This window comes from Aethalodelphis obliquidens, unplaced genomic scaffold, assembly GCF_003676395.1.
Source record: "Aethalodelphis obliquidens isolate GAN/ISIS:26980383/991018 unplaced genomic scaffold, ASM367639v1 scaffold50, whole genome shotgun sequence".
NCBI lineage: Eukaryota > Metazoa > Chordata > Mammalia > Artiodactyla > Delphinidae > Aethalodelphis > Aethalodelphis obliquidens.
The window spans coordinates 4035702-4051469 of record NW_020837994.1 but is presented as its reverse complement, the minus strand read 5'-3'; the positions used below and the strand labels follow the sequence as shown (position 1 = coordinate 4051469).

Genomic DNA, 15768 nt, shown 5'->3' with positions numbered 1-15768 from the left:
CCTGCATTGGCAGGAGGACTCTCAACCACTGTGCCACCAGGGAAGCCCTTATTCTAATCTTAATAAAAGTATTTTTTGGGGGTGGTTCCCAAGTTCCCCAGAAGGGTAAGAGAACCTAGACATCCTAATAAAAATATAACTTCCTATCAAACGGCAGTTAAAAGCATAACAGTTGCTAAAACTGATTCACAATGAAATAAGCCCATGGGGATGGCCCAGGGGAAACAGCTCTGGGCTATGAGACTGGGATCCAGGACCCACTTGGCCTCCAGTAAATCGCTGACCTCTTTGAGCTTCAGTTTCCACATGCCTCAGTGAGGCGTGGGCTTGGTGAGTCCCAAGGCCAACTCTTCACTGTTTCAGCCTCCTCCTGTTCCCATCAGAACCAACTACTTTTCGGCCACAGCCGTCATTATGGGCCTTCACTTCATGGGAGGTTAGCGCATGTTAGAAACAGACTAGCTTCAAACCCAAGCTGTCTCCCAGAGAAAGTGAGAAAAATTGGAGAGCATCTGGGCTGGGAGGAGAACTCATGCGTTTGCTAAGCATCTACTGTGTGCCCAGGCTGCATGACTGCTTCCCATTTAATCCTCACGACTGCTTTAGTCCCAAGTCCAAGCTGTGCTTCCGGCCACACTCCTCGCCCTCTCTAAGCGCCAGCCCAGGACCACCTGACACAGTCCTGCTCAGGCTGTTCTGTTCCAACTGCCCCCAATCTCACCCCACCTTTCCACTGAGTGGACACCCAAAGCAAATAGCAACTCTTCCCTGGCCCCTCCTCACTGCCGCACCTTCCACCTCCTCCCCAATTCCTAAAGAGTTAGTTCATTCATTCAGTACATATCTGTGGAGAGTCCGCTGTGGGCCAGTTTCACTCCAGACCCTGGGGCCAGAGCAGTGAACAGAGGGGAAAGCAGAGGGCCTAGTAAGGGCCGGCCCGGGTTGGAGCTAGATGAGGGGGCGCTTGGAGGATATGGGCAGCACCAGGGCACACAGGGCCCTGGGAGCCATGGACAGACGTTGGACTTTCTTTCAAGTAGGACAAGTAGCCACTGGAAGGTTTTAAAGCAGGAGAGAATGGCATAATGGATTTACATTTTCAAAACTTCCCCCTGGCTGCTGTGTAAAGAACACAGGCTCTCCTCCAGTCTTCGGGGCCCCTGGGCTTGCCCCTTAACAGCCAGCACCACTCTGGGTCATCACCATGGGTGTCCACTCCCCGCTAGCCTGCAGCCCCGTGAGGGCAGGGCTGGTCTGAGTCTTCCTGGTGACTCCCCAGAACCAAACATAGAGAAACAGTTCTTCTCTCAGTGAGACAGAGAATCAGAATGTGAAACAGCGTGTATGTGAGCATGTGTGTGAGTAGGTAAGAGGGAGCATGTGACAGAGTTCGTGTGTGAGAGAGAGAAAGAGAGAGACTACCTGATTCCCAGAGGCCAGCGGTGGCGGGCAGTGGCACCAGGACGTTGCTCTATGCAAACTCAATACCCCTGCAACAGGCCAGGTAGTGACTTCCATGCTTCCCTGTAATTAACTGTCTCATTGACCCTTATGACAGCGCTTAGGCAGGGCACTCTCTCTCTACCCCATCTCCTCAAAGAGGTCAAGAAACATGCCCAAGGTCACACGGGTGTTTTGTGGTAGAGCTGGGAATGAAGCCCACGCCTGGCAAACTCCAAATTCAGTGCTCTCTCCCTACATCCCCTGGGCCCCACCCTGAACCCAGCTCTGCAGGCAGAAAGGAAGCACTGATAGGGTCCCTGGCTGAAGATGGTTTGTGGACCCAAAAGGCAAACTGGACGCTCCAGCTAAGGGCAGCAAAGCAAACAGAAATGTCTAGAACCCTCCTAGCCAAGGACTGTCACCAGGAGGGTGGCGACTTAACTTTCTCTTCTCTTGGTCTGAACTCGAGGAAAGAGGCTAAAATGGCAGCTAAGAGGCTTCAGGGAGGAATCTGGGGCCTGAGAACCTCTGAGGGGGACAGTTCCCATGGTCCCATGGAAAGCACTTGGGGCATCAGAATGCAGCTGTGTTGTAAGGGTCCCCATTTTACAGGTGAGGAAACTGAGGCCGAAAGCGAGAAAGGGATTTGGCCATAGTCACTCATCAAATCAGTGACTGATGAGACTGTGAGCATCTGCAGGGCAGAGCCTGAACCCAAAATGGGGTAGGTCAGGAATCGCTGGATGCGTGAAGGAAGGAGCAGAGGAAGGAAGATGTAAAAGAACATGACACTTTTTTGAGGGGCAGGAGAGGGGAGGAGAGGAAAGGGGCACTGGGCTCAGGTCTAACCCCACCAGCCCCTCCCCACAGCCGATTCCAGGCAGCCCATGACTGTATCTGGCCCCATTCTTACCACTCGACTGTGAGGGGTGCCCCACTAGGGACCTTACCCGGAATCAAAAGTTCCATTTGTGTAGACACCTGCCTCTGTGTGGCTGTGTAACCTGGGGCAAGTTCCAGCTTCTCTGCTGTCAGTTGAGTGGTTCCCAGCCCCAGAACGGTGAGTTCCTAGATGGCTTTGCCTAAATGTTCTCAAGGGTACACCACAACCCTAGTGGGGGCTTCCTCCAGGGAAGCTGGCCCACATCCACAATGAACACAAGGTAAAGAGTTCTGGGTTCAGGTCCCAGTTCTGCCACGAACGCTGTGTGACTCTGGGTAAGTCTTTCAGTCTCTCTGAGCCTTAGAGTTCAACAACCTTAACAGGAAAGGAGTCAGTGCTTGTGAAGATGAGAGACCCATGCAAAGGGAAGTTGTCTTTGATGTCCACCACCTTCCCTCCTAGGCATGAGCCCAGGATCAGATCAATATCAACTCCCCGCAGGGCCTTAGCCTTACATGCCTCTTTCCTCCTCTGGGGCAGGGCCTGAGGTTCAGTCCCCGTTTGTGCAATGAAAAGGAGTCTGTCTCAGGACACTCCCCCCACCCTCACTTATCCTCATAGCCACTCCGGGACATTGGTTACATTAGCCCCATTTTCACAGGTGAGAAAGATGGGCCAGCTGACTTGCCAGGGGCGCCAGTGAGCAAGGAAGTGTCTGGTTGCTAATCTTCGGTGGAGGAGGGGACCCGCGGGCCATGCTTTCCTTCTACCAGACGGTCAGCCAGTCCACAAACGTCTCCCCGAGCCCCCTCCGTGCACCTGGAGTCATCCCTTGCTCTGGACCCGGGCAAGGGCAGGGAAGCCCCTTTCCAACGCTGGCACATCCACCTCCCGTTTTCCAGCTGCACAAGCTCCCCGCCCAGGCAGGGGCAGCTGGGGGCCAAGTTCCCGCCGGGCGTCTAGGGCCGCGCGGCACCAGAGGGCTCAGGTGTGCGTGCACCCTGGGGCTTTGCGACCCTGCGGCCCGCCTGGCTCCAGACAGGCGGGGAAACCGAGGCCCAGGACCGGGTCCGCGGGGCGCGTCCTCCCCCTCCCGACCCGGGCCTCACCGGCAGGACCGCGTATGTCTTCAACGCCTGGTTCAGGCTACGCAACAGCGCCCACTTGCCCGGCTGCTTGGCGCGCGCCTCGGCAGGGTCGCCGGGGTCAGCGGCGTCCTCGGGGCTGGCGGGGTCCGCGGGATGGGCAGGGGGCTCCATGGCGCGGAGGGCCTAGCGGCGGCTACGGTGGCAACACGTCTCGAGCTCCCTAATTCACCTAATCCCGTGCGCGCCGCCCGCCGGGGAACCCTAAACCCGGCCATCTGCCGCGGGCCCATGGCAACGGCGGCTTAGGTGACGCCCGCTGGCGGGAACGAGGAGGGGGCGCCCGCGCCGCCCCAGCCCCCTCCCATCCTGGCGCGACCCCAACACCCAACATCGTCGGGGATTCCGGGCCCGCCTCACCAGGACCTCTGCGAACGGCACCCAGGAAACGAGATGCGGGGCCTCGGCAAAAACGAGGCACCTGGAACCTCACCTTGACCGCAGTTTTGGAGAAAATCAGTATGTTTTCTGCGGAAAGAAACGTGGGGATGTTATGGAGTGGAACACAGTAAACTTCGTAAATTTTTTAAGACTAAAGGGAAGGTGCGTCAAAGATCTTTCTGGCCCACTGGCTGCCTCTGGGGAATGAGGGCAGATAAAAGCCTTGAGGTTGGGAGGGGACTTTATGGGGAAAGCCGTGGAAGAGTCTCTGGTCCTCACCCAGCCTCTGAGGCCAGCCAGCTGGTGATCTCCAGGTCAAAGAGGAGGCACTGAGGCCTAAAGGAGGGGCGTCCCCTCGTTCCCCAGGACAGCAAGTCACCCCTAATGGCTCAGAGCTCACCCCACATTGGGTGCCAAGCTGGGCTCCTGTGTCCTGGCAGCCACACAGGACTGGGTGCCAGCCTGGGTCCATGCTGGGCTGCAAGCCACAGTGGCCACTGTCCCATCCAGAAGGCGTGGAATGCCCAGGCCCTATGACTCCTCCTACACCTGCCTCCTCCTCTCTCCCTACTTATCTTTATCCTCTCCCCTCTTTTCTCCTATTCTCTCTTCAAGGTCTCATTTCTGGCCCTCAGCGTTGCCTGAAATCCCGGAAGACCCAACTTTCTGTTCTGGAGGAGCAAACCACAGCGGGGAGCAGAGGGAATGACAAGGAAGGAGACAGTGATGCCTCACACAGAACTCGGAGCTGCCCCTCTGGACCTGGGCTTCCTTCTACACGCCGCCCCCCCCTTTTCCAGCCTCGAGGACCCAGCGCTCTGCCACCCAGCACACAGATGACTGTCGGCAATGATTCCCACCCATTTCCTGTGCCCTCTCAGGGGCCCTGCTCTCAGAAGGGGTCCTTTCCAGAGTTAAGCCGAGAACAAGCACACCTACCACTGCCCACCCTCCTAGGAGAGTCCGTGGGGACAGGAACCAGACCCTCAGACCCAGGGAGGTGCTAGAGTTGGGCTTCGAGGCATCCTTCCATCTGTCTATTTAAAAAACCTTCACAGGGACTCCCCTGGTGGTCCAGTAGTTAAGACTCCGCCTTCCAATGCAGGGGACATGGGTTCGATCCCTGGTCAGATCCCACGAACTAAGATCCCACGTGCTGCAGGGCAACTAAGCCAGCACACCGCAACTACTGAGCCCAAGAGCCACAACTAGAGAGCCCGTATGCCACAACTACAGAGCCCATGTGCTCTGGAGCCTGCACGCCACAACTAGAGAGAAGCCCACGCACCGCAACGAGAGATCGTGCATGTTGCAAATAAGACCCAACACAGCCAAAAATAAATAAATATTTTTAAAATTTAAAAAAAACAAAAACCTTCACAGGCTCAGGCTAAAGCTTAGGGGACACCATCCTCAGAGCTTCCAGCCTGGGGGTGGACAAACCCAGACACAGAAAAGGATGGTACCACCAGATAAGGGACAGATTAACCCTGGAGAGACAGGATAGAATGGCTCCTATGAGATTGGACTCTGGAGCCAACACCGGTTCAATGGTGACAAGGCCATTCACATGCTGTGTGACCTTGGGCAAGTTCCTCAACCCCCATGTGCTTTTGTTTTCTCATTTGTCGGATAACAGGATAACAGTACCTCATTAGGTGCTTGTGAGGGTTAAACAGGTCGTGTGTAACTCACTCAGATCGGTGCCTGTTAGAGCAAATGCTGTGTGAGTGTTAGTTATTATTAACTGAGCAAGTCATGTTGTTGTGGTGTTGTGATTATTTAGGCAGATACGAGGGAGAAGGGTGTTCCAGAAAAGAAAACAGCAAAGCACAGAGAAGCAGAGGTTAGGAGGAAGAGATGGTGAAACAAGTCTGGTGGATGGAGAGAGGCCCCATGAGAGAGACCTAGTAAAGTACTGAGAGACTGGGCCTCCCTGACCCAGACCCACTACTCAACACCCTGCACCCAGGCCACCCCTGAGATGAAGCCTAGGAGTAGGTCCCCTCCCTGCAGGTGGCTGCACACCAGGTCTGGGAGGCAGGTCTAATGCCCCTGGGACCCACTCTGGCATCACACCAGACTCTCTCCCAGAGCCAGGGCTCACTGCTCCCCCAGCCTTGTCTCCTGCTGCCTGGCCACACAGGACAGGGCCTCCTACCTTTGCTTATGCTGAGTCCTCTGCTAGGAATGCTCCACCTCCACCATACTCTTCCCTGCCCCCACTTAGCCACCAAGGCTCCACTTAGCTATGTGCCCCCTGGTCCCCACACCTCACTACCTTCTTTTCTCCTCCCTTCATGCCTCACACCCATAGTGCTGCTGTCACCTCCACCATACCACCATCTGGTCCAATTCTGGCCACCCATATTACATATGGGAAGACTGGGGTTCAGAAGGGGCAAAAGGACCTATCCAAGTATACATAGCAAGCTGGAACAGAAAAGTTTTCAGGAAATAACTGTGCCAGTTGTCATCAGCAAGTGATATCAGCAAAGAGTAGAGAAGTCTGCCAAGAACTCTACAGAAACACCAAAAAACATAGCAAAAATTGTCAGAGTCAACTTTACTGGAACTCTAGAAAATATGTAAAGGTTTACAGTAACCATTTGAACATTTAAGGAAGAGGAAGATGACTGAAACCCCACAGGAGAGCTTTGTGGTACTTTAACCTACCCATCCTCCCTCACCCCCCACCTTGAGGATGGCAGCCTGTATCCCTGGTGTGGGTTTTTGGGGTCAGAGGGAGCAGAACAGACCTTTTTATCAAAGAATTTTGATGGTTTTAACCTGTCTGGGGGGCCCCTGAAGGAATAATGCTAAAGGTTTGTCTTTATTCCCTAACTAGGGACCCCAGGGTAGAGAAGTAGCTATGCTATGGAGGGCATTGGTCAAAAACATCCAAAGGCAAATGAACTACCACCTGGGGGAAAAAATAATCTGTTGGAGCGAACAATAGACACTCCAAAAAGCCTGGAAGAAAGGCAGGGGAATGAGATGCACCAGGGAAAAAGGGCTTTGTAAAAGCTTCAGCATATACTGGGGAATCTAGAAGACCACGTACACACCCAGGGTTGGACAAATGTTCAGAAAAAGTATGAGAAACCCTAAGCTCTCACCTCTGACTGACCTCAAGCTCCATGCAGACAGGGAGTGAAGGCTAATTCAGAGTTGTAAATGTCCTGACTGAGCATTGAAGTCATGCGCCCACATACACACAGCCCAACTGCAAAGTCTGAGATTGTTTTTATTTGTTTTGTTGTTTTTTCCAGGGGTTTTAGAGACTTCAGTGACCACACACAACAAAGAATCTAGTCTTCACACACACACACACACACACACACACACACACACAAAATAGTTTAGAAAAGTCACTCAACAAAATTACAATTCACAATAAGCAGTAACAACAAACCCCGGGGAGGGGGAGAATCTGACTTCTGGAGTTATCACATTATAGTAATCAAAATGTCCAGTTTTCAACAACAATAACAAAAAAAAACCTATGAGACCTACAAAGAAACAAGAAAACATGGCCCATTCATAGGAAAAAAAGAAATTAATAGAATCTTTCCCTGAGGAAGCCGAGACACTGGACTTAATAGACAAAAACTTTAATCAACTGTTTTAAATATGCTCAGAGAACTGGAAAAAACCAGAACAACATCTCACCAAGTACAGGCTCAATAAGGAGACAGGAATTATAAAAAGGGACCAAATAGAAATTCTCGAGTTGAAAAGTACAATAACTGATATGAAAAATTCACTAGAGGGGTCAACAGCAGATTTGAAAGGGCAGAAAGAAGAATCAGCAAACCAAAGATAGCTTAACTGAGATATCCAGGCTAGGGAGCAGAAAGAAAAAAGGATTAAGAAAAATGAGCTGAGACTAAGAAACCTACAGGACACCATCCAATGGACCAATATATGCACAATGGGAATCCCAGAGGGAGAGGAGAGAGAGAGGCAGAAAGAATATTCGAAGAAGTAATGACTCCAAATTCCCCAAACTTGATGAAAGATATGAATCTACACATCTAAAATGCTCAATAAATTCCAGGTAGGATAAACTCAAAAAGATCCTCACTGAGACACATTATAATCAAACTATCAAAAGACAGACAAAAAGAGAATCTTAAAAACAGTGAGAGAGAAGTGACTCATCATATATGAAGGATCTTCAATATGATTAATTGCTGATTTCTCATCAGAAACCATGGAGACCAGAAGGCAGTAGGATAATATATTTAAAATGCAGAAAGGAAAAAACCACATTTCCAACAAGAATTCTGTATGTGGCAAGAATATTCTTCAACAGTGAAAGAGAAACTAAGACATTCCCAGATAAACAAAAACTGAGGGAGTTGGTAGCTAATAGACCTGCTCTGCAAGAAATGCCAAAAATATTCCTTCAGGCTAAAATTAAATGGCACCAGACAGTAACTCAATGCCATACAAAGAAATAAAGAACCCAGTAAGGTAACTACAAAGGTAAATATAAGAGCCAGCCTTATTGTTATTTTTGGTTTGTCACTTCTTTTTTTTCCTATGTGATTTAAAAGACAAATGCATAAAATAACAATTATAAATCTATGTTAATGGGCACACAGTGTATAAAGATGTAATTTCTGACAATAATACTGTAAAGAGAGAGTGATGGAACTGTATAGGAGCAGCATTTTCATGTACTATTGAAGCTAAGTTGGTGTTAACCCTCACTAGATTGTTATAAATGTAAGGTGTTAATTGTAAACCCCAGAGTAACTACTAGGGGGGAAAAATATATATATATATATATATATATATATATATATATAGAGAGAGAGAGAGAGAGAGAGAGAGAGAAATGAATGAGAAGGGAACCAAAACAGTAGAGTGGGGGAAAAAAATCAAACACAAAAGAAGGCATCATAGAGTAGAATCTAAAAAAAAAAAGATACAAATGCACTTAAATATAAAACAGAAATAGACCCACAGAGATAGAAAACAAACTAACTACGGTAACCAAAGGGGAAAGTGGGGGAGGGATAAGTTAGGAGTTTGGGATTAACAGATACCCACTACTATTTATAAAATAGATAACCAACAAGTACCTACTGTATAACCCAGGGAACTATACTCAATATTTTGTAGTAACCTATAAGGGAAAAGAATCTGAAAAAAAAATATATATATATATGTATATAACTGAATCACTTTGCTGTACACCTGAAACTAACACAACATTGTAAATCAACTATACTTCAATTAAAAAAAGACGTCATTATAGAGGAATTGACAGGGGAAAGATATGACATATAAAAAAAACAGCAAAATGGAAGAAGTAAGTCTTTAAATGGAAATGAATTTAACTCTCCAATTAAAAGGTAGAGGTTGGCAGAAAAGGTTTAAAAAAAAAACACATGATCCAACTATATGCTATCTACAAGAGACTCACTTTAGATCCAAAGACACAAATAGGTTGAAAGTGAAAGGATAGAAAAATATACTCCTTGAAAACAGTAACCAAAAAAGAGCTGAGGTGGCTGTACTAATATCAAACAAAATGGACTTTAAATCAGGAATTGTTACAACAGACAAAGAAGAACATTATATTTTAATAAAAGACTTAACCCAACTGTTATCAACAGTCCACAGATTTATCTTCAAACTTCACTCTGATCCAGGAATCTGGGCAAAGTACATCTAGTCCCTACACTGGCCTCACCACAGAGCCAGAAATCACATCTTACTGAGGCACAGCAGACTTCCCTGAGGTCCTAAAGAAGCGGGTCACGTGTACCACAGATCTCTGGGTTCTCACAAGCACCAGCTAGCCTTGCAACGTGGGGCAAGTCCCTCCTCCTGAGACCACAGCCACCCATCTGTATGTGAGGGGCTACCACGACAGCCTCAGAGCCTTCCCTGACATCACCACTCCACCCTGCCGTACCGCCGGCGGGGCAGAAGCCTCCCCCATCCCCAGGCTCCCTCCCACCCTACTCCACCCCCAGGACTCCTGCTATCACGGTTCTGCTCATGGGCACCCTTGCTGTGTTTCGGAGCTGCCTCCCACTTTGGTCTGGAAACTCCTCCAGGACAGGGAGCAGTCAGTTTATCTCTGTATCCTTTGTGCCCTGCCCGGTACAGAGAAGGGGCTGAGTGCCACTTTGCTGGGTGGGTGAGTGAGTACTTGGCTGAAGGAGGTGGCTTCCGGCACACTAGGAACCTCCAGACACTCCCACCTACTCCCAAAGCCATCAACATGGTGGGTCTGCCCAGCCTACCACAGGGTGCCTGGGAAAGAGCTCACGCTCTGTGAATGCCACCCAGCAGGGGAAGTCTGACCTCCTCCCCTGAGCCCTGTGCCTGCTCCTTGTGCCACAGCCCTGTGCCCTACACAGCAGCCTCTTCCCAAGGTCTCTTCTCCCTGCATGCTGCCCCCCCTCACCAGCATGGCTCCCTATCCTGTCTGGACCTGCCCCAGCTCATGTGTAAATTACCCTATCTGGGACATATATACGTTGCCAAATGTAAAATAGATAGCTAGTGGGAAGCAGCTGCATAGCACAGGGAGATCAGCTCAGTGCTTTGTGACCACCTAGAGGGGTGGGACAGGGAGGGTGGGAGGGAGGGAGACGCAAGAGGGAGGAGATATGGGGATATATGTATAGCTGATTCACTTTGCTACACAGCAGAAGCTAACACACCATCGTAAAGCGATTATACTCCGATAAAGAAGTTAAAAAATAAATAAATAAAAGCATAGCTGAAATTAAAAAAAATTAAAAATAAAAATAAATTACCCTATCTGGGCTTCAGTTTCTTCACCGGCAATATCGGCACAAAGATCCCTACCCTACAGCCTTACGGCAATAAAATGAGATCATGTATAGAGAGTACCCGGCACACAGTAGGACCAATGTGGATGCTACCTTTGAAGAATTAGAACCCTCAACAAATGAATAACATTTTTTCATAATGAAGAGATTTGGATTCTGAGCACAACTTATGAAAGTGTTCTCTGTGCCTGGTACTCTGTGGGGCTCAGATAGGCTGGCATAATGGATGAATGGAGGGAATGAGGGAGGGATGGGTGAGTATCTGTCACTGATATGTCCCACACTGGGCCACTCTACACACGGGGCAAGAAACGTCATATTCTCTGAGGTCTCCTCAAATAATTTATCCCAAATAAATATTTATACCCAGTAAAGTAAAAGAGAGAAAAGAATGGGAAATTCTCATACACAGGAACACTACTGATATGATTTTAGTAGTGGTCGCCGTGGCCGTTAAACTCTTTTGAGCTGTGTCCAGCATTGGGTTGAGCGTTGTACATGTGTTACGATATTTTGTTCTCCAACATCCCTTTGAGGTAGGTATCATGCTCGTCCCAGACCCTTGGACAAAATGAGGGTGAAATCACAATCGTTCATTCGTTCGGCACAGAGCTCCATCTCTGCGGGTGCTGGCGCTGGAGCTGAGGAGGCCGTGGGGAGCAGGATGAAGGCTGTCCCCCATTTCTGGGCTCACCAGGACGCCCCAGGAAGGCAGGGGAAGAAGGTGGCGTGCGGTCAGACTCTAGTGCGCGCAGAGGAGGGAAGGGTCCCAAAGGGAGTCGTGGCCACAGCGAGGACTTAGAAGTCAGTCAGAAGAGGGACCAAGTGCTCGGGCAGACCGACCGTCTTTCAGGACAGGGAAGGCGTGGCGGGAGGAGGCGGACCTGGTAGGCAGGTGAAAGGCAAGTGCTCTGACTGAACCCCTCATGGCATTTCATCTTCACAGCAACCATCCTGGGAAAGGAGGGTTTTTATCCTCGTTTTACAGATGAGGAAACTGAGGCTCAGGAAGGCTGAAGGACGTGCGTGCCCCAGATCCGCACACTTATCAACAGCAAAGCCCAAGATGAGCCCAGGGCTGCGGGCTCTGCCTGTGGAGCTGCGTGGCTGGCTGGCTCCCCAGAGCTGGGACTTCATTCAGGACCAAAGAAGTAACAGAAATGTGCTTTCTGTGTGAGGGGTGGGCAGAGCCAGGTCCACCTGCAGATACCTGCTCCCAGCAGAGGCTGCCAGACGAGATGGGCCAGCGTTCAGGGGGGCTGGTTGGAGGAGGGTGGACAGCAAGTCAGAGGCCTCCCGAGGGAAAGCGGCTGTGGGAGCTATGAGTGGCCCAGGCCCTCCCTCTGGGGTCTGCAAATGTCCCCATCCACCCAGCCCCGCCTGCAGCCCAGGCCCTGGCACCCAGCAAACACTCAGTGACAGTGACTTTTCCTTCTGTTTTTGGTCTTGGCCATCTCTGATGGGCCTTTGAAGAGACTCTCAGGCCGAGGGGCTCTAGGGGGTGACTCCTCCAGCCCCAGGACAGAAGACTGTCTATCCTGATCCTGCCCTGACGCCTGCCTTCTCACATACACACATATACATAACTCACACTCAAACACGCAGCTGCAGGGCACGGCTGCCCATTGGTCCCACATGGTCCTGGAGGACATGAAGCCACTGGCCAAGCCTCCACAGCACACACCCCTACCAGCCCAAGGGCCTGGTGCCAGGCCGACCTGGCTCAGGGCCCACATTCCTGAATCTGGAGACCAGGAGCTCATTAGAGTTTCAGGCTGATCACGGGGAAGGGCTGAGGGTCAGGGGCCACTGTGGCCCTGGGAAGGAAGGGGGGCTGGAGGACTCAGCCGGGGGCAGCACCTCTGCTTCTTCCCCATATTACCCTCGGAGCCTGTAGCTCTGGCTACGTCATCCCCCCTTCACTTCTCCCCAGTCAGGCTCAAGGCCCTTCCTGGTCTGGCTTCAATAGACTTGCCAACTTCGTCTTCCCTTTCTCCAAGGGCTTCTCTACATCTGGGCCTTTGCACATGCTGTTCCACTGCCTGGACTACCTGGGGATTCAGAGATGTGTATAAATAAGTAATTTCTGACCAGTGGGGTGAGTGCAATGAGAAAGGGAGGCCCCAACAGACACATCACAGGGAGAATGGGCCCTGAGAGAGTCAGGGAAAGTTTCATACCTGGGTTTTGAAGCATAGATAGGAGTTTTCTAGAAGAAAGGATTAGGGAGGGGATTCTACAGCTAAGAACATGGATAAGAGAATATGGGATAGGGAAGGATGAGCCACCCAACGGGGTTATTCCTGATAGAAAGATGAAGGAGTCCTCACCTGCTGAAGAATCACCATTGTCCTTGGTCAAATGCTCCTACTGCCCGCCTGGCCAGACACAGTTCTGCAGGGAGAGAGACCATGTCAAACCTCTGAGCCAGCCAGCCCTGGAAGCACTGAGCCTGGCTGGGTCACCTGGGCTCTTCCCAAAGCCCCAGCCCCTCCTCCCTGAGGAACCCTCCCTGGCTTCTCTCCCTCTGGCCACAGCCCAGCCTGCGTGACCTGAGCCTCTGCCACCATCACCAGTTCCACTGCCCAGAGCAGCTGAGCTCCCTTTTTACTACTGTTATTCAGAGATTCCCAAAGGGCTCCTAAGAAGTAGAAAGTCCAGCCCCCTCCCCTGGACATATGGGCAAAGGGGCCAGAGAGGGACCAAGGCTTGCCAAAGGTCACACAGCAGGACAGGACAAATTCAGGATTAGGACTTGGTCTCTGGCCACCCAGCTCAGAGCTGCCCCAGGAGTACAGGTGACAGGGACAGCCTGGCCCAAGAGGAGGGTCAGGCTGTACATGACCTGCTCATGACACGACGTGCCTAAAACCCTTCCAGAGCACCCCCGGCCTTCAGGATGGGGGCTCTAATCCCTCCCCCATCTTGCGCTTAAGGCCCAGCACTATGCGGCTCAGTCTTGCCTCTCTCTGCTTTCTTCCTTCCCCACCCCTGCCCTTGGGCCGTTCTCAGCACTCACTCTTCCTGAAATACGCTGGCCCTTTTTATACCTCTTAGACTTTGTATACACTGGACCCTCTGCCTGGAATTCTGACTAATAAATTCCCACCTATGCTTCACGGCTCAGTTTAGATGGTACCTCCTCCAGGAAGCCTTCCCTGACTGTCCCCAGGCTGCCAAGAGCCCCAATATTTCCCTCTATCCGGCCCTGACTATATGCGTCTGTTGTCTGGTCAGGGTCTGTCCCCACCTCTGCTCCCAAAGTGAGGGAGTTGATACAGGGTAGGGTGTGGGGCTCAGCCATCACCTCACACAGCACAGGGACAGCTCAGGAAGGACTCGTGGGACTGAGTGGGGTGATCAAAAGCAGCCCCAGCCCATTGGCCCCGGCATGAGGCCCCTCTGGCCCCCTACCTGCCTCCCAGGATGAGCATCAATTTTTCACAAGGTGCATTCAGAGGCGCTGGGGCATTTGATCCTCTGCCCATGACACTACCTGACACCCGAGCCCTGACCCCTGCCCTGGGGCTCGGGATACAGCAGGCACACCGTCCTTCTGGAGACCTGCACCTGGCCTGGGTGTCTGGCTGAGAAGGGAATTCAACAAAGGCCAGCAGGCAGCTGCCGTGGGGAGCTACGTCTGTGAAGAGGATGCCCAGCTGTGGTGCTGGCATCCTGCACCAGTGTGAGCCCCGAGAGCCAGGGGCAGAACCGGGGCCTTCAGGGCCTTGGCAGGTGGAAAGGGGTTGAAAGGGCATAGAATTTAAGGGTCACGTGTAAGGAAAAAGCTACAAAATAGACATTTTTTTTCTTCAAAATAATAACTAATCCCTGTTCAAGTTAATTGCTTTTTAAATTGACAACAGAGAACACAGAACTGTATTTCCATTTCTGTACCCATGCTCAGTTTACCTTGTCCTCCCAACAACCATGGCTGATGGGGCTTCATCTCCCATTTCACAGATGGGAAATTTGAGGCACAGAGGAAGGAAGCGACTTATCCAAGGAGAGAGATAAAGAAAGAGATAGTGGCTGAGAGAGGCCTAAGGAGACAAAGAGTCAGGGACAGAGGACTCTGTCTGCCACCCCCAGCATGTCTGCCCCCCGTCCCAGCTCTGGTCAGAGATGGCAGGGAGCCCAGACCAGGAGCAATTGGCTGTGGGGACAGTGGCTCCAGGGTGGCCTGAGCCCATGACTCCCCCGAAGTCCAGCAAACCCTTCTCCCAGGGCTCAGGACAGCGGGCAGCCCATCCTTACCTGGGTCCCTGCTGCCCACCGGCCTGGCTGGAGCTGCCACCAGCACAGAGGGCTCGGGAAGCTGGGGTGGCTGGTGTGGGAAAATCTGCAGACACAAGCCCCCTCTTCCTCTGTCTTGCTCCGTGACTTGCTCTGGGGGTCTCTCTGGGTCTTGCGGTCTTTCGCTGTGTGACTCTGTCTCTCAGTCTCTCCCTTTCCTTCCTGCCCAGGGCAGCTCTCCGGCCGGGACTGCTGCCCTCTCCTCCCCACTCCAGAGCCTTCCCCTGGGAGGCGGAGTTGGAGGGCCCTCCGAGGTCTGGGTGTCGTGACATCAGCATGGGAGGCGGGCTGTGCTGCCCAGGGCCCTGGCGGAGCCCTGGCCGCCCAGCGGGGAGGCCGGGGCACCGGGGTCTTTCTCGGCTGTGCTGCCGACCAGCGTGGGAGCAGGCCCGGAGCCACTCATCCCAGCCTCAGCTGCCTCCTGTCATTTGCAGTAATGCCCACCACCTGCTCTCAGCACCTGGGCAGGAAACCTTGCTCTGATCCCGACTTGGTCACTGATTTGCTGAGTCTTGGCCCCTGCCTGCTGTCTGCCAAGACTGTTTCCTTCTCCGCAAAATGGCTGTTTGAGACTCAGAGCAAAGGACCAGGCGAGGCAGGGCAGGAGGTAGCAAGCCCTGCCTCCTGGCCCTTTCTGCCGCCCTGCCCCCCCCCCCCCGCCCCCAGACACTGCCCTTGCCCCAGGCCACTTCCCGAGGGCTCACCTCAGATGAGTCCCCCTGAAGTTCATCACTTCGCCACTGCCCCACAGCTTGTTCTGGGGGCTGGGGCGCGAGATGCCTGCTGTCTCTAATCATGC

At 51.9% G+C, this 15768-nt stretch overlaps 1 protein-coding gene across 1 annotated transcript in view; it reads right to left on the bottom strand.

The window, feature by feature from the left end:
• The window catches only part of MYO7A (myosin VIIA), a 61518-nt gene extending 46365 nt beyond the window's left edge, over positions 1–15153 (bottom strand). The window contains exons 1-2 of the mRNA XM_027083268.1: positions 14931–15153; positions 13004–13067 (exon numbers count right to left, since the gene is read on the bottom strand). Of these exons, the coding sequence (XP_026939069.1) occupies positions 13004–13021 (18 nt within the window). The 5' untranslated portion in view covers positions 13022–13067; positions 14931–15153. The remainder of the gene's footprint in view (positions 1–13003; positions 13068–14930) is intronic.
• Between the last annotated feature and the right edge of the window lie 615 nt (positions 15154–15768).